Below are 26257 nucleotides of genomic sequence, written 5' to 3'. Positions count from 1 at the left end.
GCCACTGCTTCCAGAATAGTGAGGCAAATAGCCAAAAAAAAATTAAAATGTTTTAATTTACTACAGGAACCTGCTCACTAGCAATGATGAAAATGTGTTTGGGGAGGATTTACTTGATCTTTTAAAAACAATCACAGAAGCCTTTAAATTAAGTTCCAAAAAAAAAATTTTCTGTCTCTAAGTTTGCCTCACAAGAGTACCACTGTTCTGCCCTTGCAATTCTTATGTAAGATTTTGTGTGAACATGTCTCTAAAACTGTTTTTTCGTGAAGGAAGCAGGAAATCTATGGAATGTATATGAAGATCTGAAAGGGAATTAACAGCTACAATCTTACTTAGTCCTATATCATTTTACATTATATGGATTCCAGCTTAATTCTTCTGTACCATCACATGGCTGACTGTTTTTGGCCCCATGAAAACCTGCTTCTGCTAGATGCAGTTTTAATTTAGGAGCTGTATTTATATTTCATAATGTAACATAATCTAAGTTTATTTTCTCTGTAGCTTATCTCTTTGTGTATGAAAATGACATCCTCCTACCATACTCCTTAGCCTTTTGTCTTTTACCATCACAGGAGAGCCAACATCTCCTTGCTCATCATCTCCACCCCACTGCCTCCTCCAAGCATTTCTTCAAGACTTAACTCCTCAAAAGTGTGGCCTAGTAACTTAAAAATAACCATTCTGCTACCTACTGGGTGAAAAAAATGCCAGAGTCCAGCCTTATTCATCCTGAATATACACTTTCACGAAAAGGGTACCAAAAAGGTATGAAGTAGCATAGAATTCGGCAAAACTACAACAAATGTGGAATTAGAAAAATTAGTACATTTTCTAATGCAATGAAAAGAGACAAGTGATTTATTTGAACTGCAGAGATCAAATAAACTAAAAAGAAAGAATGTAACACCTACAATGGATCCAGTGAAAATCAACTGTTAATGAAATAGCGACTAGCCACTGTCAGAACTTTGTGGACTATCTTTTCTTCTGGAAGGCAATAAACTTCTCAGTAATTCCCTGAATATGTGACTTTGCCAGGTGGCCTCCAAGGAGGACTCATTTCATTTCCATGGACAGACTGCAACTTCTTTTGCTTCTTCTCAAGCTCCTCTCTTCTCTCTTTGTTTTCCTGAGAATAAAAAGATATGTCAAAAAAAGCCCAAACCAAAACCAACCAAACAAAACCCCTACAAAAACCAACTCCACTAACAGAAATGTTACAATTATTGTTATACCTTTCTCGTGTAAAATGAAAAGTAAACATGCAATAGAGATTTGCCTTTTGGAGCTCAGTGCCTCAGTCACAGACATTGCACAATGTAACACAAGCAGCTGCACACTGGGTGTCATTTACAATTAAGGTTTTGTGCACCAACTAAACAAAAACCCAACAGAAGAACTAGTGAATCAGGTACTGTATTGGTCTTGTATATAATTAGTTTCATATTAATTACTTACTGTCTTGAAGAGGATACCTAAATCACAATGCTAAGTATGTTGTTCTCATGTAACATTGATGCAACATTGTAACTTTTTGTATTTATTAAATCACACTTGCCATGTACTAGAATAAACTAGGAATTAAACAAAATTTTAAACAAAGATCTATCTAACTTATATTATAAGCACTGCAAGGTTCTAATTCCATTTTCTATTGTTTCAGACAGCAATGGGCAATCAGGATGATGAAGGATAAGCAAGATATTTGCAACATTCTTTTTGTGTCTAAATAACTAATGAATTTCAGGAGACTTGCCATTCTATATAAAATAAGCATTCTTCTTTGCAAACAACTGCCATTTCACCATGGTCAGGACCAGCATCTAAGGGTGCATCTGCATTAGCAATTCAGTACACTGGTGAGCTATCTACAGCTGCAAATTTTCCTTATAATCACACTTGCAGATTCATGGTGCGTGCTGGTGCACATTTCTGACTGACATGAAGTAGTAGGTTGACATTATAGATCACAGCATAACTTACTGTGCCCCACTTGCTGGGTGGCTAAGAGGTCCTTGAGCAGCTGGCTTTTGGACACATGAACAGACCGACAACTGGGATACACATCATAGTTAGTAAACATGCAGCATGGATATGCCCACTTAAAATCATTGTGCCAAATACAACCTTGGTCCTTTCATCTGTTGCAGCCTATCAGCCAGTATTTTGAAGGACCATAAAAGTGCTGTATTCGTTTTGTATTTTCACATGTATGAACTGCATTGCAGTGAAAGTACTGCTCCTTGAAGACAGCTGTAAGATAACTGGTGCTCTCATATAACCCATGATCCCATCCTTCTGATGAACACTGTACTTTTGCAAATTTTCAAGGTGCTAGCAGTGTTTGCCTGTTATTCATATGTAAGAAGAGAAACAGTGAGGTGACTGTGGCTGAGAGAGTAGACTGGTAAATGGGCGTAGAAGTGTTATTGTAAAAAAGGGAGCTTGAGTAGAAGTTTATTCCTATTTTACACATATGCAGCAGTCAAACTACTAATCTGTACAAAATTTTCAAAAATCATAATATGCACTGAAATATCAACCCTATGATTTTAATCTGTGCCCTTTAGCTCTCTGTCAGTGTAAATTTGAAGATCCAATTGAGTTAGGAACATCTGGTCTAGCTAAACAGACAATTATTTCATGTTGTTACTAGTAAGGCTGATTAAAAGCAAGGCAAAGTTTGCATGGAAAAGGAATGCCATTCGCTAGAATAAGTGATTCAAAAGTTCATCACAGTTAGTCTATTAAAAAATATTATCTCTCTGTACAAACTGTATCTTTCTGGATTACATGGAGTAATGGAGACAAACTGGGCTTGGAGCACTGTGAGATTCTGACTTTTGTCATCCTACACTTTTGCCTTCTTTCTCCTTCCTCAGATGAGCACAACTAGTGGCTTTGGGTCTTTAGAACAAGTTCAAGATATTCTGAAATTCTTGAAGCAAACTGTTTAGTACACTAAGAGGAAAGGAGTCTGCATTATCAGTGGTATTTTTAAAAAAAAAAAACTAAGATATGTCAAGCAGTACAGACGAGCTTGCAAAGAATATGCTCTAATGGAACACATATATGATACATGCTCCTGTTTTGGAATTTTTGGAAATATCCAGTCAATTTCTTTTTACAAAATCATAGAATCATAGAATTATAATCTATGAGGCTATGCGTACCATCAGGACATGTAGGTGAAAACTCATTAAAAACTCATTAAAAATACTATTGCAGCAGTATTGGCAATTATTTGAGCAATCACGTTACAAAAACAGTGCGTATTTAATGTTTGTCAAACACTCTTTACTGAACACATGTGCACAATAGACTCCTGTATGAAAAGCCCAAATGAAAAATAAAGCAAACATCCACCCAGGAAGAGAACAAAAGTTGCTTTGGATTTTTTAATAGTGTCTCAGTGTTGAATGTTTGGGTTTGAAGATCCAGTTTTCATTAATGAATCCCAGTGCCGAGAAAAGAATCTCGAGCTAATTTAACTGTTTTTTAAAAGATTAAATTTGACATCATGACTTACTGGCTTCTTCTGTCTTCAACACACACAAAGCTTTTTATGTTCTAGTCCTAATCACAGTGCACATTCTCACAAGATATAACTGATATAAATCTTCCATAAAATAATAAACAAGATGTTATTTGCACTAACAGAAGAACAGTAACAGAAATAGTGAAAGACTAAATCAATAACTGTAGCTCATCATACAGTAGATCAACTCAACTGCATGGCTTGATTTCTGTGGAAGTTTTCTACTCAATAGTCTAGTAAGATGAATACATTTTTTACCTACCAAATTCTGGGAAGAGCACATTCTTTAGCAGTATGACTGCCACATAATAATTGAATTTTAGATATTAGAGAAGACGTACAACATTTCAGAGCAATAACAATAGCAGCCTTATTTCTAACATACTGCAGTACCAGGACATAAAAATTCCAATATAGAAAGTATTTTCAGAGAGATCTTATTAAATCACATGAAATGAATAACCCACATCAGCTGTTACTAACCCAGAAAAGCAACAAATCCATGAGACTCATCCAGTTCATCCTTTCTTAATGTTTTTAAACAGCTTTAGAATGCTAAAAATAGATATTGTATATGCTCAACCTCGAGGTAAAATTTCAAACTTCCTCTAGGGCATTTAACCTTACTATGTTGATCTTTGAGAATTATTTGTGAGCAGCCTTACTTCTCATCAACTCATACTATGTTATATAGCACAGAAAATGGACAACATAACATATCCAGGCTACTCACTTTTATCCACAGTAAACAGGTATCAAATTGATATCTCAGAAATAAGTGAAAACTAAACTGATCTGTCATTATAAACTTTCAATGTGATTCTTCTCCACATTTCACTCCTCAGAACAGGTGCATGTCAGTAACAAGTGTCAGACACTGGTATTATGCATTAAGTAAAAACTTATCATTTATCAGGCTAGATTGGCTCAAAGAGTTCTTGGTGAGTAGCAAGAGGCAAATGGTAGGAAAGAAACAAAATAATCAGAAGCTTAAATTTCCCAGGCAATACTAAAGCATTTCAGCTCAAGATTATCCTTTTTATGTTAGTATTGTACAAGTGTTAATAACTTTTTTTAGGGCATTTATTTTCAGGCTTAAAAAGTAATCTTCTCTATGCAATTTATGTTATCAAACATTCACACAATGATCTCTAAAAGCAGAAGTAACAGAATTTCCATTAATATAAAAGCAGAACGTTTCTTCTATTTAAGAAACTACAAGCAGATTTTTATGTCTTTTTTACCCATGCATTATGGTCAATACTTGGTTCAGGAAACCCAAGGATGAATTTAAACACATTTATTTCTGTTGAATATTAATGAAAACATATTAGAATACTTCCCACTATACTACTCCTATTTTATTTCCCTTCAAAACAAAACCTCCTTAGTTGAAAGAATACACTAAAAAGGCCTCCATAATTCTGCCTTCAGATCTAATTGCAGGCAGATATCATCTCAGTTCCCTTGAGAACTTTAATTCCCAATGACAACTTTACAGTGTTTCCTTTCTGCAGTTCACTAAAGGTATTTTTTTCTATAACTGTACAAAGTGAGACAATATTCTGGCCAAACATGATGACAGAGCTATTGCCCAATATGCTTTCTGAAATAAAGGTGTCTAAGCTGAAAAAAGCCAGTGCAAATTCTGAAAGTAAAAATGTAAAGATTGGGCGTGAGACACATCAGTCAACACCTGCACACAGACACTGAAAATGAGATCATTTTAGAGGTACCTCCGCCAACCAGTTCAGTATCTATCCCATTCTCCTGCACCTGCTTCTTTTTCAGAGTGCTCCTCTCATGTAGGCACTTGTACCTCCAGTTAGATCTGGTCATTCCTCCAACTACTAACGTTCATATTAATAATCCCATTGAAGTGGTGACCTCAGGAATTTATACACAATTTGAACAGGGGAGCCTGTGCTAGGCAACATCTTTCATTCCCCAAAAAAAAGGATAATTTTTTTACCTTTGTACAGAGTCCAAGACAGCACAGTAACATTCAGGCTTTGATACAATTACACTGATTAGGATAGTCCCAGTAAGCAGAGCATAGAGGACAGTGCATTAGTTACTGCTTAAAATGCAGCACTTCCTTCCTTGGTAACCAGGAATATTGACTACACAAGAAATAATCTAAGATTGGACATTAATAATTTGACTAAACTGAGCTAGAAATCACTTGACAAAGAGGACTAGAGAAAATAATTCTTACCAATGATTACAGAAATCAGAGGTATTCCAACAGGGACCAGGTCAAAGACCTTAAAAGACCTAAACCTCAGACTAAAAAAGTTTGAAAACAGAGAAGAGAAAACATGCAGGCTCTTGCTGTTTTATGCAACTGTGTATTTCTGAGTTAGCCAAGTAAAGGATGATTGTCCTTTTCAAAGCTGTCTGACATCCGTATACATCTGCCTGCCTCAGTTCTCATTTCTCTGCCTCCTCATTCCTCAAAAAAAAAAAAAGAAAAGATTTTTTTGGGCCATTGACAGTACAAAGAAATTCCTGTAAGGACCTTAAGCCAGATGAGTTGCAAGATCTCACTCTTACAAATGACAATAGAGACCATATGTACAGGATGTGTGCCAGAAATCACATGGAAAAGAGACAACAGAAGAAATACTCTCAAACTAAGAAAATCCTGAGAGTCAGGAATGACTGTGTCACAGGGTGAGGAATTAAAACACAGGTTCTTCTTTAACTAGCAAGTCACATACCTTCAAGAAAACAATACATGCTAAGAATATTAGTGATCTCTTTTCTAGTTTGTCTTTCTGTAGCAAGGGAAAAAACCCTGCCTAACTGTTGGGACTAGAGTAATAGATTAGTTTACTGCTTAACTACTGGGACTAAAAGACACTGTTGTGGGAAAAATATAATTGGGAGCTTCAGAGTTCCACCCTTTCTTGTAATAATAATCTTGAACATCATTACAAGTGCTTTTACCAGCTGTAGGTATACAAGTCTCCACTTTCAATGTTTCCTTGAATGTACGTGCACTCGCAGCTGGGGATGCTGTTTGGCTTTGCAGGTTTTGTGCTGTGGTGAGTTGGCCCTTCAGAGATGGTTGCCTCTGACATGAAATGGCAAAAAATGAAGAGTAACTATGAAATTGAAAACTCTGTAACGTACGTAGGGAGAATATATTTTCCATGTCTGCCAAATATCAAGTCACCCGTACTTTACCATCATTTTGCTCACAAATTCTGGAGGACAAGCAATGCAATGTTGCCACCGTCTGGCCTTTCTAATAACAGCACGAAAATCCATGAGTATCACAATACACAACTGTTCACACTCGTTACTATATTAAACTTTTTGGTTTTGACAAAGTGCAAAAAAAAATCCCCAAAAAAACATACCAGCCATCTTTCATATTCCTCCATAGCCTTTTCATTTTTTTCTTCCTTCTTTGCCTGTTGCATTTCTTGCCTTTTCCTCTCTAGGAATTTTTCTACTTTCTTCTTTTTTATATATTCTTCCTTCTTTTCATTCCTGTATAATAAGAGGGAAGAACAAGAGATCATCATGTAACAGACTAAATGCTGCACCTGTGACTGATTAACTAAACTGAGTCAAAAGAGATATTTTGTACTTTTAAGAAAAGTTTGAGAATATATATTTAAAATCTTCCCAGTCCATTTTGATACATCACCAAGGTATAAATGAACCTACTACTCTATCTGTTATGGCATCACCTTTTCTTTACTGCTTTTCCCTTATTCAGTATCACAAAATAACCCTTAGATTCTGAACTTCTGTAGGTAACTGTAAGTTGCACGCAGTGTGTGAAAACTCTTGGCTTATAAAACTAACACAGAATTTCTCCAGCAGAAACATCTCATTTCTTTCCTTCCTGTGTACATCTGCACTCATACATTGTATTCCACAAAACTTAAAGATTTACTTACCTTCCTGTGGCTTAGTAATGAAGCATGAAACTAACCACATAAGACTCAGTGAATCTTACGTCTCCGTTGCAGTATCTCTGACTGGGCTTAGTTAGTAGCCTTTTGGGGAGGAAAGCAATTAAATTACTAAACTGAAAGGAGCTGTACAGCTTGCTTTCACTGTTATACTCATTCTCCACTGGGACTGAAGAGTCTGATCCCAAGCATGCCATTGTTTTACAATTACACGCACATCAAGCACTCACAGAAGACCTATTACATTTATAAGTGAAGATTTTGGAAACTACGATACAGCAAAACACAGTGGAGTAGTACCATTTTTCAACTGCTGATATGCTGACTCTCCTCTTCTCTGCAATTAGTTCCTCTTCTTTCTCCTTCCTGATTCTTTCAGACTCTTTTTCCTTTCTGCTTTGCTCTCTTAAATATTCCACTTTTTTTTCTTTCCATCTTTTGAATGCCTAAAGAAACCCATAGATTCATGAGACATCTTACCCCTCACCTTTTTGTCAATACTCCCCTTGCCTATTTTGTATTTTTTTTTTTTTTGTAATTTCTACACATTCCAACTTTGGAATATTTGTTTGTAGCATTTCTTAGAAGTGGGTATCACTATGCCTAACAGGAATAAGTTATTTTGACAGCAAGTATTAGTTAAATGTATTTATATGGCGTTTATTTTATATTCAGTTAATAGACTCCATTTATAGAAGCATGTTTGTCTGCAAATGTAAACATTACGTATTTCGGGCAGAACAGAGCCTAATATGAACTCACTTCAAAAATTAAGCATGTCTAGATTCAGATTCTAGTTAATTTCCATCTCTTTCTGGATTAATCAGAATTATTTTCTATAATCTCCTGAACCACATTTGATATACGTTTTTGTACATATTTCACATCACCACCTGTGCTGCTTCTGTTTTCTCTTTATCCTGTTCTGCTGGGGTTTTTTCCTCAAGCTTCTTTTTTTCACTTAACTTCTTTGCTTCTCTTGCTTTCTTTTCTTTCCAGGCTTCAAAACATGCAATTGATTCCTCTCTTCTAAGTGCTTCTTTCTAGATTGCAAATAAAAGTCTACATTTAAATACACTTCAATATAAAATTATAATTGAGATAGTACGCTTTAAACTAATTGTTAATGGAGCAATAAAGAAACAGAAATTGATTTGACAACAACATTTCAAGTATTACTCACAATTACATTTTAAATACATATGGCGGGGTTTTTTCTATGTTCATTTTTAATTTAAGTTAACTGAAACAAACTACTCCAGCAAAATATGTGTATAAGGATATGAAATACATGTTAAGTGCCTGGCAGTGAAACGTATTAAATACTTAAAAGTCAAATCAAAGAATGCGTATGGTACTATTCAAAATACAGTCCTTTGGAGATAAGCATCTCGTGAGGGAGGGAGTAAACCCCTTATGTTCTGATAGACAACATAAAACTTAGCACCTTAAGATTTGAGCATTCCAAGGTCTTTGTAAACAAACCTGAAAATTAATCTAAGAAGCACACTTTTAACACACCTTATGTAAATATGTAAGGAAGCATCAGACGCACACTGTTTGTCACAACCATAACAAGCAGGACATGCCATTTAGTGTTCCAAATCACCTCGTGCTCTTTGGAGAAGACCAGATGCCTTACAACAGCAGACTGATGCACTCAGGCAGAAAGCACAGGCAAGCACACTTCAAAGAATTATAGTCTGTTAACTTCTTTTTAACAAGAATGTAAACAAACCTTTTCAGTATCGTTTCTGAGATTTTCAGCTTTCTCCTTTTCAATTCTCTTTAATTCCATTAGAAAGAGCTTTTTCTTTTCCAACCAATTCTGTAAGAATCATTAAAGACTTTTAAAGTCCTTTTAAGGTGTAAGTACAGAGCAGCACCAATACAACAACCACCAAAATTACTCTTAATTCTTTCATGTGCTACTTAAATACTACCCCATGTGGAAGACTAAGCTGTTATCACATACACATTGTGATCAAAAAAAAGCCTAAGGTTCTAAAATTAGAGCTACAAAATGTAAAAAAGCTTAAATATCTTAAAAAAAATCTTCATAGAAACACCAAAAAAAGTAAGCTTTAAACAAATTTAAAAAGAAGAATAAAATAAAGATTCTTATTACTTGGTATATAGGGATATTATTTATATTTGTTGTCTGTCTTGCAAATTCCTATAATTAAAGAGAATAAAACCCTACTGGGAAGAGTGAGACTTCAGGTAACCATAGAAGGTTATGAGCCATCTGCAGAAACAGACTCGAATTTTCAAGATTTAACTATATTATTTGGTATACAGCTTAGAGATATAAGTGTCCTAAATGAAGACTATTTTACCTTTAAAATTATGGAGACAATATAAATTTTAATTTGAGGGTCTAAAATTTGTTCTAGGACCATAACAAGTATTAAAAACACATACCAATATGAGCAGCTTCTGGAATTAAAGTTGTTCTCAAACAGATTAGTAGCAAAAGTCTGTTGGAACCCATAAACTAATCGTTGTGAAATTCTACATGGAATTTACATAGATTTTTCTTCTGGAGAGAGTACTATTTGTTATCACTTTTCCTGAATGCCAGATGAATAGAACATACCAGGATAAAAAGAGCAACTTTAAACTACACACTCATGTTAAAGATGAAGTAGAAATAAAGGAAAATATGTGCCTGAAAATAGTCTGACACAATAAATTATGAATCACAGTACATCCCTTCCATATAGCTTTTGAGTTCATAATTTGAGGAAAAGCGATAGTCAACAGAATAAAAGGATTATTACACCTGTAAGCCTATGCAAGGAATATAGTAAGAAATACTGATTTCAAGAAATATGAGGTGTTGACCCCTAGATTAGGACCTTTCTACGCACAATTTTGTTTCTTGGTTTGTTTGCTCATTTTTAAGATTTACCTGAAAAACAGCTGCTCTTAAATTATCTGCTTTGTCAAATTCTATTCTTTTCTTCTGCATGCATTTATTCTCCAACAGGTTTAATGGTCCCAGACATTGAGATAAAACAGGTGTAGCTGATGGAACAGCCTTCACCTTTGTCTTTAGGTGCACAGAAGATGGAGACCTATGAAATACCAGGACACAAACACATTAATGATCTTTCCATTTATTGTGGCTGATACCCAGCAGTGTTCCCTTTATTTCAGTACATACCAAAAGTTACTGTGATTGGTTTTTTATATGCACTTGACTGGGGACTGGGGAAAAGAAAAGGAAGAACCTCTTTTTTTTCTGAGGGCTTTATTATTGCCAGAACAAACCATTATGCAACATATCCAGGCCAAGAAAGTTTACAAATTCCTTACACTTTCACCTAAAAAGCAGCTTAAAACCTATAAAGACTCCAGTAGCACACACATCACGGACAATGGCAAAAGATTTGGGAGTCTGATGGGACATAAACCCGAGTAAGGGTCATAATAACATGCCTCAACCACTAAAAGGTTTTTCACAGATGGTCAGAGGTTGTCAGCAGAAAATAAGAATGAAGCAGCATTGTTGGGGCCCTTACATGCATCTTACACTGTGCAGAATGTGATACCTAAGAGTGATTCTTTTACCTGTCAGATAAAGAAGCCTTTGAGTTTTGTAGAACTCTCTCCTTTGTTTCACTTGGCTTCTAAGAAACAGAGGAAAAGTAGAAGTTATGGAGTCTCTCAAGCAACAGAACTAGATCAGGATGAAACAGATTTTTACAAGCTAACAGGGATGTTAAGAGTTGGGCTTGACCCTTACAAATCCCTTCCAACTTGAGATATTCTATAGTTCTACAATTTTAGAAAAATAGGCAAGAAAGCCACTTTAATACACAGGGGGTACAGTACAGGGTAAGAAAGTAAGGAGAAAAAACAACCAACCAAACAAATCCAAACCAAGCAACCAAACTTTCAGAATGCCGTGTAATTTTCAAATAGCACCTAGAAATGTTTATTTGTATTACATAAAAATATAGTCTATAGGTTAGAAATACAAAGAAATAAAAAGAACCCAGCTGGGTAGTGGGTTTCCCTGTTATTCTATCAACACTCTTTTAGCTCTTTGAATACTTAGCTTTAATAATTATACGTATCTACATATTTTCTTTCTTATGATAAAGCATAGAGTGCTTTGCAACTTATCACACCAGGGATTCCATCCTCTGCCAACATGCACTGCTCACTGCAATTCAGTTAGGCTCACAACAGAGATTTGTTATTTTCACTTGGACAAGGGTACTTTCTTAAGACTGGAAAACACATGTCAGTACCTTTATCTGGTTTAAATCATTTTTGTAAAAGGTATTCTCTACATCTTCTATACAACTATATAAAATTTGTAAGAGCCTCAGCTCTAGATAAATCTCAGCTCAGAGATAAATTGTCAGCTCTACAGATAGCATTTTCACATTTAAGTTACCAACAGTAACCTTACAAAACTTTCCACCATGCTTTTAGGACATTGTTCCACAGAATGGCAAAACGCTTATGAGTAATACCTTGACAGAGCTCTTTGGTGCATTCTTTGCCTCCCTATGTTCAGACTGACCATTCACTGATACCTCCTGCATTGTATCAGTTATTATTTGCCCTTCCGCTATTTTCACTGTTCCACCTGAACTGTCAGCTGTTGGGTTCTCCAATTCCCTTGTCTTCTCATACACTGTGGTCATCATTTGTTCTATCACAGAAGGAGATTTTCTACCATTGTCCTCCAGTTTCAAGTCATTGGTGTTGACAGTCTTCTGATCTTGATCTAACAGGAGGAAAAAAGATTGAGAGGACACATTAACAAGAATTTCATTGTTTCTGAGTATTTTTATTTCTGTACAAAAAACATCTGTCCATGAAAGTTTTTACTTAATTTTATACCATATTTTCTGCATACTTCCTTCTAAGAACTACATACTAATAAGAAGAGTATTCACTTGTATTTAAATGTAAGATTGGAGTAGAAACTGAAGCTTTAACTAATGTTAGAGAATGTGAGAGCATGACAAAGGCAAAACTTCCCATCTGCCTTACCACCAAAATGCGGTTCTACTGCAGAAACCAAAAGCAAGAGTCATTGCAATCACAGTAAGAGATCTTCTGACATCTAGTAAACTACTAATGAAGTTTGCACAACACTTTGGGTAACCAAAACTTTCATTGTATGATGTTTTTCAGGGGTGTGGGACACATGAGGAAATAACAGAAAGATTCTGCAGTGGGGATTTAAAGAAAACATCACCATTAATGCAGAGATATAAATTTGTAAAACAATTGAGACACAAACCAAAAAAGGCTCTGGTGAAACCAAATTAGTCTTCCACAATTTTCTGATGGAATTCTTAAAAGAAACAGAATTTTTGAATGAGAAATTAACTCCAAATTACCTGAAGAAAGGAATATCAATGCTCACAATCTAAGAAATTTAACCTAGATTTACAATGGTGAAGGTAAGTTCAAGGTGACAAGGAGAATTCTGAATTGAAAACCAATATGCCATTATCACTGCACTACTTTGATTCACTTGAAGACAAGGAGTAATTCAACTTCTTTTCTGCCAGTGTAAAACCACACAAGCTCAACAGCCAGGACAGAGAGGTGTTGCACTGCCCAATTGCACATTCAAATACCCAGCACTTTGGTGCCATCATGTGGAAAGACAAAAACGAGCTGATATCATTAATCATACTCTAGCAATTTCAAAGTTGGAATCTTCCATCATGGCTAATGACCACCCATAATTTTATCTCAACATCAAACAGGACAAATTCCTCTCATACTAGGAATTAGATATGAATCTGAAGATTAGAATGGAATTAGATAAGAATACGAATGGAATTGGATATGAATATGAAGTCTTTTGACATTTTATATTTGTAAAAGTTAATTAGCAGAATTCCAAGTTCTGCTTTGCAGATTAAAAATGCATTACCTAGTCTTATAATGAAATATTAAACGTTGAGGGTTTTATGTGTTTGACTATACATCCAAAGTGCATCAGTGTCTTTAAAGTAAAAGATCATCTGATGTTTTAACTTTGCAATTATGAGAATCTACTATTCTGACATTCTGTCACATTACAGCTTCATGATGCTTCAGTATAACTACCTCAACATAGTATTTGCAAACAGTGTGGTCAAACTTTCCAGGTCATAGAAAAGAGGTGGCTATTTGATGACCTTCCCATAGAAGGATACACGGAGGCTGTGGACACCATGTGAATATGGCTTTCTGAGCTAAGCACATACTGCAGAGACAACTCGGTAGCCCTCCCACACCTTTCATGGACATGCACTGGTGAAGAGCTGAACTTCAAGGACCTAAACAGCTGTTTTTCATCTTCTGAAAGGAACCTCCTGCTATTTGGCCCACAGTTTTTCAGTTTGCCCCTTGGCAGATGGAGGTTATGTATTTTTAGAAGCTTTGGCTGCAAGCCAAAGCAGCTGATCATTAACTCAGAAAATAACCCAAACTAAAACACTTTAAAATACTGTAACATGGCTAAGCAAGTAGCAGCAACAACATTCAAAACTTTCTTTTCACCTGATACTGAAGCATTTCTTTGTTTGTGCAGCCGTGGCTTTGCTGTTGGTTGCTTTTCCTCTTGACTTCTTTTTTTATGTAGTTCATGAATAGGCAAGTCATCACTTTCACTATTATCACACAGTACTTCTTCAGCAGATGAAAGCACTTCATTATGTTTTCTGTCATTACCCTCATTTTGACCTTCCAAACATTCTTCTTTACCATCTTTTCTGTCATCTGGTACATTATCACTTTCTAAAACCATTATTTTCTTAAGTTTCTTTCCATGAAAGGATAAAGTCAAGTCATCAGCAGCTTCATTTTCCAAATCTGCTAGTTTTTGTGAAGCATCATCATTCAAGAGAAGACTCCCAACAACAGATTTACCAGTGCTTGCAGCACCTGAATTACCTTCAGTAAGTTCTTCATCATTACCTGAAAAGGACATATTATCAACTTGCATTCAAGACAAGTGGGAAAAAAAATGCAACTCAGAAGCGATATCTTCTATAACTTAAAACTATTTTTCATATAACATCCTCCTAACTTTAGTTTCCGAGCATTTCTCTTTCTGTGCCTCTTATCTCTGCAAAGCCACCAGACTACAGCCTTATTTTACTTCCTTTCCTGTCATCTGTTTCCATGGACCCAATCCAAAGAAAAATATTCACTCATTAATTCTTTTCTGCCACGCAATTCAAAACCCTTCTAAAAAACAATGTCTCAATGCCACAAGAAGTGAAAGCAAGTCAACAACAAAGCTAGGCATATTTGGTATCAGAATCCATCCTCCCCTTCCCTTTGCTTCTGTCCCATCTAAAATCTACTAGAAGATACTCAAAGAAGTATCTGCTCCAATGCTAAGGTTCACATGTTTAACAAAAATATTTTGATCTTCCTGTAATCTGTTATGGCTAACTGGCTTAATTTCAGACTTCAAATGCTTGAAGGAGGTAACAAAAGAATGGCATGATAGTAACTTATTACTGCTGGGGGAGCTTTTTTCTAAAGGGAAGTCAAAGCATCCCATAAACTGTTAAAAGATGTTTTAGGTGTGAATGAAAAACAGGACACAGAGGAAGTCCTTTTAAAATTCCTATTTTCCTTACCATGCAGTGCCATACCAGGAAGAAAAAGAGTCATTTGGCCGACCTTGTTAGACTAAACATAAAGTAGTAGCAGGTTCACCCTGGCTGGATGCCAGGCACCTACCAAAGCCTCTCTATCACATCCCTTCTCAGCTGGACAGGGGAGAGCAAATATAACAAAGGTTCATGAGTTAAGGACAGGGAGAGATCACTCATCAAATAACATCACAGGCAAAACAGACTCAGTTTGAGGATATTAATTGGATTTTTTACTAATAAAATCAGAGCAGGATAATGAAAAGTAAAACGAATCTTAAAAACACCTTTCCCCCACACGTCCCTCCTTCCTGAGTTCTACCTCCTCCCCCCACAAAGACACAGGGAAATGGGGAGTAGGTGTTACGGTCAGTTCATCACACGTTGTTCCTGCTGCTGGTCAGGGAGAGGAGTCCTTCCCCTGCTCCAGCATGGGGTCCCTCCCATGGGAGACAGTTCTCCACGAACTCCTCCAGCGTGACTCCATCCCATAGGCAACAGCTTTCCACCAACTGCTGCAATGTGAGTCACTTTTCCATGGGGTGCAGTCCATCAGGCACAGCCTGCTCCAATATGGGTCCCACACAGGGTCATAAGTCCTACCAGCAAACCTGCTCCAGTGTGGTTTCCTTCCTCCATGGATCTGCAGGTCCCTGCCAGGACCCTGCTCCAGCACAAGATTCCCATGGGTTCACAGCCCTCTCTCAGGCATCCACCTGCTCTGGTGTGGGTCTCCTCCATGGGCTGCAGGATCTCTGCATCCCCACGGTCCTCCATGGGCTGCAGGGGCACAGCCTGTTCTCACCATGGTCTTCACCACGGGCTGCAGGGGAATCTCACCTCTGGCATCTGAAGCACTTCCTCCACCTCCCTCTCCACCGACCTTGGTGTCTGCATAGTTGTTCCTCTCACATATTCTCATTCTTCTCTGGCCACAATTACATCTGCACAATAACTTTTCTTTCCTTCTTAAACATGTTATCACAGAGGCATTACCACCATTTCTGACCAGTCCAGCCTTGGCCAGTGGCCGGTCTGTCTTGGAGCAGCCTGGCATTTGCTCTGCTGGAAATGGAGGAAGCTTCTGGCAGCTTCTCACAGAAGCCACCCCTGTAGCCCCTCTGTGACAAAAACCTGGCTGTGCAAACTCAATACAATTAGCAAACATCAAATGCATCCTGGCCCAAGAAAAATAGCCAGATCAAAACTATTCATGGTTTGTGTACACTGCCAGGGAAGTATGCTCTGCAGTGTTTCCTGAAGCCATTATTCACTGATTGTCCAGACTGGGAAAACAGGAGGTAAAAAACAGGGCTTTCTCTCTGCCCATGTTCACTTTCATTCACAGTATGTGCACTACTACAGGTGTCAAGTAAACAAGATGGCTATGGAGGAAAACTGGGCATCACAATGGTAGAAACCGGTACAGACAGTGTCTGGTCTAGCAGGTTGGCACCACCACTGATTTAATTGGGAATTCTGCTCCTAACTTAGAAGAGGAGGACTCAGTGATTTAGAAGTTGTTAAAATATGAGATATTGGAACATTAAATCATATTGACTCACAAAGATTTGCTGGGCTATAGCAATGAGTTAAGAAGAGGAAGAACACAAGGAAAAATATTTAATTCTGTTTTACCATTTAACATGCCATCTTCATCACTCTCAAAGTCATCCGAGTATTCATCTGTTTGCTCACTTGATGCATGAGCAGAAATTGCTTCCTGCAGCTCATTCTGAAATGGTTTCACAAATAAATTTTGCACAGAAGGGAAGATTTAATTGAAAAAGTTCATCACTAATTCCCCCCTCCCACACGTACATAAGTAAAACTAAGCAAAAGTGTTAAGCCTGTTTAACTGATAATTATTGTGAAGGACAGTGCTTCCATTCTATCACCATTCCCTCAATATTTCTGTGTTAAAAAAACCAACCACAAATCTTCACGTATTAATTTATATTTCTTCTTCATAAGAAACATAACTTGCAAATCCCTGTCCTATTTTTGGCAATTATGACTACCATCATGTGACACTTTCGCCCCCTTTTGTATGTTTTGATCAGCAAGAGCACAAAAGAAGAGTCTGTGAGAGCAGGTGAGCACGGACCACCTCTTCACTGACTGTCGCAAAGCAAGAGCCTGAAGCAGGTGACACGTTCAAAACAATGGAAGAACTTCGCATATTTTAGGACTCTGCTGCAGGACATCCTGAACACATCACGTTTAAGTGGGTTCTTAAAGCCACTGGCCTTACTTATAGATGAAAAATACATCAAGAAATGCAGCATCATCTCCAGACTCATGACCCTGAGCCCAAACCCCCGAAAGCTGGGGAGCAGGTGTTTTGACGCGGGTCTGAGGCGCTTCCCGAGGCACCTGCTGGTGGCCAGCGCTGTCTGGAGCGGGGCAGCCGGGCTGCTCCCGCCTCGGAGCCGCCGCTTCCCAGCCTGGGCACGGGGAGCCGCTCCTGGCATCCACACAGAGGGAAGCCTGCTTCCCCGCTTTCATTTTGACAGCAGAGCGCATTTTTGTGGGTGTGCTGGCTTTAACAGCGAATTAGTGTATTACCAGTGAGAGAAACCCGTTCGCAGGCCCCGCTCCCTGCAGCCCGTACCCCCCGCCGCCGCTCACCTGCACCACCCGGTCGGCTGCGCCTCCCCCCGACATGGCGGCGGCGTCTCGCTGCCGCCTCGCAGTGCCCGAGGCCGCCGTCCTGCCCTCCGAGAGCCCCGGAGAGAGCCCCAGGCCCGGCCCCGCCGCCGTCCCGCCCGTCGCCCGGCAACGGCCGCGCCGGCGAGTCCCTTAATTAATCGGCCACAGCCGCGTGTGGCCGCAGCGCCACTTCCTTAAGCGGGCCACAGCCACGCTGCACCCGCGCCCTGCAGAAGCTGACAGGGTTTATTGTCGGTGCCCATGTCCTGCATATGGCCCTTTTCCCACAAGGTGCACATCCATACGTGCATGCCGCTCGGAACAGACCTGACACAGATTCATCAGCCCCGCTCTTGCAGTCAGTCAGGTCACTGTGCAAAAACTTCCCGCCTGTGATTTGAGCGCTGTCCACAAGAAACATACTCCTTTCAGTGCTTTCTGGAATAAAGATCTCATAGCACCTGTGTCTTAATTTAAATGAGATACATTGGCGTAAATCACCTGGTGCTTGCACCTCCTAATACTCCGACTTTTATTTCCCCAAAGGGTGGTTGTGCAATACACCTGGCGAGCCCCAGCCCCCAGGTGACCAGACACACTGCCAAGCAGCACACGTCCCTGCAAAGCTGGCTGTCCTGGAGGTCACCTGTCCCCTGCACGAGCCATGATGGAGGCACCTGAATCCCAGGGTTCTCTGGGAATACGGATCTCTTGCATCGAAGGAAAGCTGTCGACTTCATGATCGTTTACAGATATGGACATTTCTATTCTTTCTCCAGGTTAAATGCTTCTGATCACTCCTTTTCTAAAATAAGACTAGTGCTCCAGTTGTCTTAGTGACAATAAAGAACTTCTGACATGTTCTCTCTACTGGTGGTATATTTGCATGTATTAATATCTTCCCCAAAATGCATCGCATTTTCGTAAGTTGTACAGAAGAAAATCTCTCTGACAGAAACAGGGAGAGAATATGTAGGACAGAGCCTAGAGCCTTAGGACTTGTTTTCCCCTTGATTATTTATGTAGAGTTATATTTTAAAAGCAATGCAGTTATGCAAAGGCCACAACACACCTGGGGGAAAAAGGCCCCGAGTTCTAACAAGTAACCCTCTATTTGAACTAACAATTACTCATCAGTGATTAATTGATATTTAGGTATCATCTGTGAGCAGCTCCTTGCTTTGTTTACCTATATTTGTTTATGACCAAATAATGCTTGATTTGCTGATTATTCATGGCATTTGGCATTTGTTGAGAATTATGCTTGATGCATGTTTTTTTCTTCTATTTTATTCACATGTGAAAGCCTTAAAATTCAATCTGTGCTATTCCATCTCTCTGTGAAAGGTGAAACCAGATATATTTTTTAAAAATTTAAAAAGGAATAATAAAGAAATGAATATATTCTTTCTCTGTAATGATGTTAGTGTTTGCTGTTGAAGGCTAAATTGTGTCCCTTTTACAAACCACTGAGATGCACATTTATTCAATTCCATAAGGTGGCAGCAAAATATTTTAAAATTGAAAAATTGATTCTTTTTTTCCAAATGTCCATTTTATTCTAGCTTCTTTTACATTACCACTGATGTGTATGGGATTTTTAAAATTCATTTAGCCTTGCATACCCTGTAGAAAAGGAAGATTTGTCTTCAATTATTGTGTTATTTATATGAGTCAGACAATGGGTCCTTCTATCACCTGTATTATTAAATATTCAATGCACTGAGTTGATTGTATGTAGGGGGAAAAACAGATCAATACTGTCAGCACTGAAGAACTCAAAATGTGTGAACATGTTCTTGTCAAAACACATGAATGTCAGGTCTGCATCTTCTAGTCTTACCTGAGGCAAAAATCCCATCTAGACCCACTGAGGTGAATGGAACTTATGCTTAAATACGAATCTAGTGCTTTGAATATGAGACTTACTTAACAAAAAAAGCAAAACAAAAACCTTCCCAAACCGAAAACCAAACAAACAAACCCCAAACCCAAAACAATCAAACAAACCCCCCAAAAATGGAGGTTTATTGAGGACAAAAAGCAGAAAATTTAGGGCAATGTATATCTGAATGTGAAGTTGCTCTTTCTCTTTTGAGTAGACATGGAGCATAGAGAAAAAGAATCTAAATTATCCCAGCAATTATATTAATTTGGCTAAAATAAGCTTAAAGGTAACATTCAGTTCTGCTGAGCAAATGTGTGTGAGTCTCTGCCATGCCCAGAGCCTTAAAAAAAATGCTTTTTAAAACAAGCATCAGGATGTAGTGTGATTACAGTCTGCAGGAACCATGTTATATTTAGAAAACAGTCAAGTATTAGTTTTTTGGATGGCTAGTTCATATGCTATAAACAACTTCCAAAAGTGGTTTATTTTATTAATATGGCTAGAGTTTGTAAAATGGGATTGGTTTTTTTTTCTGAACAAATGACACAGATTAAAAATTCTAAAATCATTCACCATAAGTTACCTTAAGTCAAAATGTATAAAACCCCTTACTGGAGAGAAATGTTGTTCTGCTTGCTTTGGTACTCCTTCCCATAGTCAAAAGTTACACTTGAAAGGAAATTTAATGTCGTGAAAAAATCCCTGAGTTGGTGTACATTTGTGTAAAAGGTGATGTTTGTGTTGGGTGCCAGGGTCTCCGCTCATAAGTGACTATTCCTGTTCTTGATATCATTGGGAATTAGACATCTAGCTACAAGTGCATCTGGCTCTTGGATCTTGCATACATATTGGTTTAGCAGACTTAACAAGTAGCTTTGATTTTAAACAACAAGCTCTTCTATCTATGGACCACCATCACAGACATTTTTAAGCACAAACATTAAAAATTAATCTTCTCACATTTTCCTCCCAGTTCATATGAAACAGTCTGTTATAATGTATCATGTTTTGCAGGGTTATGCCTGTCCTGCCAAAATATCCTGTTCTTTTTATGCTTGTATGGAAATAAAAGCAGAAATTTAATCGACTTCATGCCTTTAGGGTTAGATGTGCCAGGGAAGTAACATTCCTTCTCTGGAAGTCATACTGTATAGATATGTCTGCGCTGGGCTTGACCTTTGCTATCTCAGGTGGTGAAAGCAGCATCACTGTGTTGGGGAAACATTCAGAGCGCAGAAGAAGCTGGATGCGTTCCTCGATGAGCTTGTAGCCTACCATGAATATTGTCCCACCTCAGCTACTGGGAAGCCCAAAGATGCCCAAACTAGTTTAAAATCCCCCTGGATTAACTGCAAAAACAGCCATCCACCACCGCAGAGAAATGCACAACAGGACTTCAGCTATCTCCTCACCTATGTAATTTTGAGTAAATTACATTCTTTCTCAGAGAACAATCTGTTCAAACCATGACATTGTCAGTCTAACTGGGAAGGATTTGATAATTCACCTTAGTTGACATAATTCATATGGGCAGTCCATTGCCAGTATCCTGGGATTATTCCACAGCTGCTCCTGCAAGAGCTGAAGAACTTGGCTTGCTCCTTTTAAAAATATCTTTGTACCTCTCAGTCACTCCTGGAGAGACAGATTTAGGTATATTTCTTTACCAGCTGATTTTATTTATCTTTTAAACAAAAAACAAGAGTTAAACTAATGCTCAGTTTAAGCAGCTAAGCAGGTAAGAGTTGGGAAATACCAAAACCAAGGATGTTAATGTATACTTCCCTCCTTTTACTTTTGCATTTGGACTATTATGCAATGTTTAATTAAGCAAATGAATTTAAATATTTATTAATTTTATTTACATTTAAACATCTTTTTCAGAATAAAAAGATACATTTCTTCTTTGTTTATATTTCTTAAAACAAACTGTCATTATTCAGTGATTAACATAGCAGCTTGGTCCCCAGTACATAAAGGGGTTATATTCCAATAGGTTAAAAGTAACTATGTTCTTAATAAAAATAACTATTTATTTAACCACATCTGGGATCACAAACTGTCAGATTGAAACATCGGCTTAAAATTTAGCTTGACATTTTCTTGATCATTCCTACAGGAAACCTCATGATACGAAAAACAAATATTTCTTGTTTTACTGGAACTATATTCAGTGTTTTCCTACCATGTTCCCAGAAGAGAGCAGCTAAGTTTTTTATAATGCATTCTTAATGCATTGAACATAATACTATCTATAAAATGTGGTGCCATGGAAATTAGATGGAAATCCCTTTTGTCATCAAATTCATCCTCTCACTTTTGCATCTTAATGCTGATTTTTAAGTAGTTAGAAAAGATGCTGTCAGGGTAAGGAGGTATGCAAACTTCACTTAATGAATTGTTGTTCTCAGGCATATTACGAGGAAAGTTGAATTTGATAAAATTAATACCTACCGAAGTAAACATAGATATTATAGGAATAAACTGCAAAACTGGACCAAAAGAAGGGAGAAACTAAGATGAATAAATTCACAACTATGTCATTTATATGGCAGCTTATGAAGAATACATCTATTTTTGACTGGTTAATGTCTTCCTGAGCATTAGACTTAGAAGCAGCAGATCAAGGTAGATATCCCAAAACAGAAAAAAAAAAAAAAAGAAAGAAAGGAAAAAAAAAGTGTCCTTGACTTTTTAAAGTTATTTTAAGCTTTATTTTTTTAAGCTGCCTTTTTTTGTAAATAGTACTTGATGTCATTTTAAGGAAAAGCATTGGAACACATTGGAATGAGACACAGCTGTTTCAGTGTGTCATAGAAACATAGAAACAGGCAACCAACTTTTCAAACAGACAAAGCTTGTATGTGTTGGTGACAGCAGATTAGACTTCCTGTACGGGGAGTCAGAAAGTGCAAACCTTTTCATGTCAGGGGGTGTAATTTTGTGTGCAAATGATTCAAGCTACTACTGTCCTTTGTATATGTCTAAATTCTTCTTTTAAAGTCTTGCAGATGTGAGCTCCGGGTGAATAAATATCTTTGAAAGAAATCTCACAGACCTGCAACTGAATTAAACATGTCTCACTCTTGAAATATCTCTATGTCTAATCTTGTATTAATGCTATCTGGGAAAGCCAACAGCTGCTAAGTGCTGAGCAGTAACTCAGGCCTTTAATACTATGACACATTTCACAGAGAGGGGAACAAGGCTTGTCAAATTATCACCTAGTTTGAGAAGTGTCAGGACTCCAGCTGCTTCCACCTGCAGGATCACCAGAGAGGTGGACACAGGATCCTGGGTTAAAGACTTGAACAATGTCCCCGCAGACTTCCAGCCCCGAGGGACAATCATTAAAATTAATCAAAGAAAATGGATGCAGTAAAAGGCCAAATTAAATTGCTTTGTGGTCAGAAATATTGACTTGCTAATTCTCACTGACAACAATAATGTCTCCTCATGCTCTTTACATCTATATTCCTCCCTTGTCTCCTTTTAATTTTTAGTGCTGTTCCAGTTACACTAGGTCAGGAAGATTTAAAGGAGAATAGTGCTGCCAGGTCTGATTTTGCTACCGTTATCCTAATGAAGATAGAACTTTACTGTGCCAGTGGCTTCAGGAAGTAAGAGATGTATTTAAGAGTAGCAAAACAAATGCCCATTGGAAGCACACTGAATGTATCACTTAATCTTTTTAAATTTAAAACTGACTATATAAGATAATATCTTTTTATATCTTTTGAATGCATTGGCTTGTCTATCTGTATATCTGTAAGAACTTTACTTGTTCCATATCTGAGCACTTAATAGTCTTCAAGGGAGTTATCAGCTTTCCCTGCTACACTGCTGAGAGAATTATTACTGCCATTTTGTATATGTAGAGATAAGGAGCTGTGCTAGTGACAAAAAGGCATGCAAAAATTCTATGGTGTTCTAACTGTGGAGGATTTCTAACATGTCTGTTTTCCACTAACTTAGGCCCTTAACCAGTGAAGAAAATTTGGACATCAAGTGAGAACTTTTACCCATTAGAGACAGTGCTGCAGAAGAGGGATCTGAAGAACATTGAGCCATTTCAGTGCTTGATAAAAGGATTAGGCACTTGCTAACAAGTTCTCTTTGTGGTTCTCTTTTTTTAGTAAAAGAGCTGCTGAAGCACATTTTTTTCTGCATACACTAGAGAACAAGGTATGTTCCTAAAATAACATAACAGAGAAAGCTACAGTGTCAGACCCACTCCTGAAGAAATACATAGATGAGTGTAATATCTAGTTGGGCATTTCCTGTTTTCTGGAAAGATCACTGATTATCTTGTAAACTGGAGCCCTGGCTCCTTGGCTTCAGGTGCACTGTACTCAACTGCTCCTTTAAAAGAGAGCAGTGTTAAGGGGGGACACTTACATACTCTGTTCCCCTTTCTAGGCCAACCAACACAAGTCCACTGGTCATGACCAGGGCTGCAGGCTGAGCTCTACCGTGGTAACACCAGAGAGACCTGCAAGATACAAGCTCCAGATTTTGTGCAGTTCCTATGGAGACCATGATATGTTAGGATATTTTCATTGTGGATTAAAGATTATATTGACTTTCGCATTATTAATATTGTTGTGTACTTTTACATCATCTCTGCAAGGGCTATGGAAAGAACATTTCATTCAGACTTACTAAGAGAAAGCGTTGATTAATCCCAGCACTTGAAAACAAATAATCCAAGTTAGTAATCTGAAACATTAAATCAAACTCTGTATTTGCAAAGGAAGCTTAACAGTTCATCTTTTCTTGTTCTTCATGTTTCCTTCCTTCCGTCTTGTGAGTTAGTTTATAGCCCCTGGAACTGATTTGAAATTTTGCAGCTGCTAAGATGACTTGGCTTCAGTTTAACAGCAAATGTCAGCAGCCCGAATCTGGGCTTCCAGGGTTCTTTCTTTCCATTTCCTATTTCTTTTTCAAATCAATTACTCGTAATTTTAGGGGATTATCTAAAGCTACCCTAAGATTCGTTCTCTGTGTCAGGGCTCTTCAGCCTGTTTTGTCAGAGGAAAATCCTGAACAAAAGCTAATGGGCATGCCAGAAACACGTGAGGGGTGGAAGAGGGTCTGAGTGTCAAACCTCTCTCAAGAGGGGCTCTTGCAGAGTGCAGGAGGGAGTCAAAGAGAAAGAAGCTTCGTCTTAGCGCAGAAGGCAGATGGGCTGGACATGGTGGCGAGGAGACAGTGTAGAGGGGTGGAAGGGGGTAACTGACCTCTTTGTATCAGAGTATTTTTGACTGTGTACTGTTCAGGAATGGGATAGTGCCTACTTGAAGTACATTTTCGTGCACGCGCAGATTCAGATTAGCTGGTGTAAATTGCATTTTCAGTTACATAGGTCCACCCAGGCTGTTTGGGGAAGTGGGAATGAGAGCTGTTTGGCTCCAGAACTGTAGGATCATGCTAACAGCTGTGCTGTTTCCATTTCTGAACTAAACTCAGTCAGCAGTGGTGCTGGTATCCCTTACCAGGAATACTTCATACCATGAAGATATGTTCTAAATATGTCAGGTGCATGCAAACAGTTCTGGGCACAAGCCCACTGAAGTGTTGCAGTCAAAGATTAATACTTGAAAATGGTATTTTAAAACTGAATCTGGAAGACCATTTGTATCATGAACTTTCATCACCTATTTCTTTCTTAGTTTCAGTACTTGTATCTTTAAAGGGACAGTGGCTGATGCTGAATCATAGAATCATAGAACCATAGAATCATAGAATCATAGAATGATTTGGGTTGGAAGTGACCTTAAAGTGATCATCTAGTTCCAACTACCCTGCTGCAGACAAAGACACCTTCCACTAGACCAGGCTACTCAGAGCTCCATCCAACCTGGCCTTGAATACTTCTGGGCATGGGGCATCCACAACTTCTCTGGGCAACCCTTTCCTGAAGTTAAAACTTACTATTTAAAAAACAAATAGTCTATAAACTACTTGCAACCTCACAAGTAGCCCATACATATGTGTGCATACATTTATGCTACAATTATCTCTCTAAGCACCTGCCTACCTATCTACTTAATCACTGACTCTCTGTGTTGACAACAAGAATACTTCATGAGAGGAGCCAGCATGGTCCTTTTCATCTGTTGCCTATGAATTATCCATGGTGTAGCAACAGCACTTCCCACCAATGGCATTTTTTGAAGCTTTATAGTTCTATAACGTTTGCAAGCTTTAGATGCAAAATTGACAGGTAGCATGAACAAAGCGGAATGTATTTAACCTGCTGCTGAGAATTTTTTCCTGATAGTGGAGCTGGGAGCTATGAAAGCCATTTCATGACAAAATACACCTGGGGACTGCATTTTGTCTTGTATCAAAACATTTTTTTTTGTGTAGATGAATAATGGAAAGCAGATAAGACAGGGTAGTGATCCCATGCTGATCTTTTTATACAGTGTTTCAAAGTTGAAATGTTTCATAAAAACTCTTTTTGTTAATGATGGTAGAGACCCATTTGTGTTGCAGCAAATTGATAAATGGATTGTACAGTGTCTTTCTTAAACAAAATTACCTCCTTTTCCTCTGTTTGTTTTTTTTTTCTCTGAACACAGAGCTATTTACCTCATAATTCAAG

The 26257-nt window shown here is 38.0% G+C and overlaps 1 protein-coding gene across 1 annotated transcript; it reads right to left on the bottom strand.

Annotated features, from left to right (window-relative positions):
* Positions 1-849: 849 nt before the first annotated feature.
* On the bottom strand, positions 850-17861 carry MAP9 (microtubule associated protein 9). Its single transcript, XM_027676868.1, has 11 exons — positions 17739-17861; positions 16746-16842; positions 14002-14418; positions 11967-12223; positions 11053-11111; positions 10391-10556; positions 9215-9304; positions 8370-8519; positions 7777-7922; positions 6913-7045; positions 850-1135 (listed from the first exon to the last, which is right to left on the bottom strand). Exons 1-11 carry the CDS (start codon positions 17772-17774, stop codon positions 1013-1015), a joined length of 1674 nt encoding a protein of 557 aa, XP_027532669.1. The 5' UTR covers positions 17775-17861; the 3' UTR covers positions 850-1012.
* Between the last annotated feature and the right edge of the window lie 8396 nt (positions 17862-26257).

Source organism: Neopelma chrysocephalum, unplaced genomic scaffold (genome assembly GCF_003984885.1).
Source record: "Neopelma chrysocephalum unplaced genomic scaffold, ASM398488v2 Primary Assembly neopelma1_42b, whole genome shotgun sequence".
Lineage (NCBI taxonomy): Eukaryota > Metazoa > Chordata > Aves > Passeriformes > Pipridae > Neopelma > Neopelma chrysocephalum.
The sequence above is the reverse complement of the archived record's forward strand: the minus strand, read 5'-3'. Positions and strand labels throughout refer to the sequence as shown.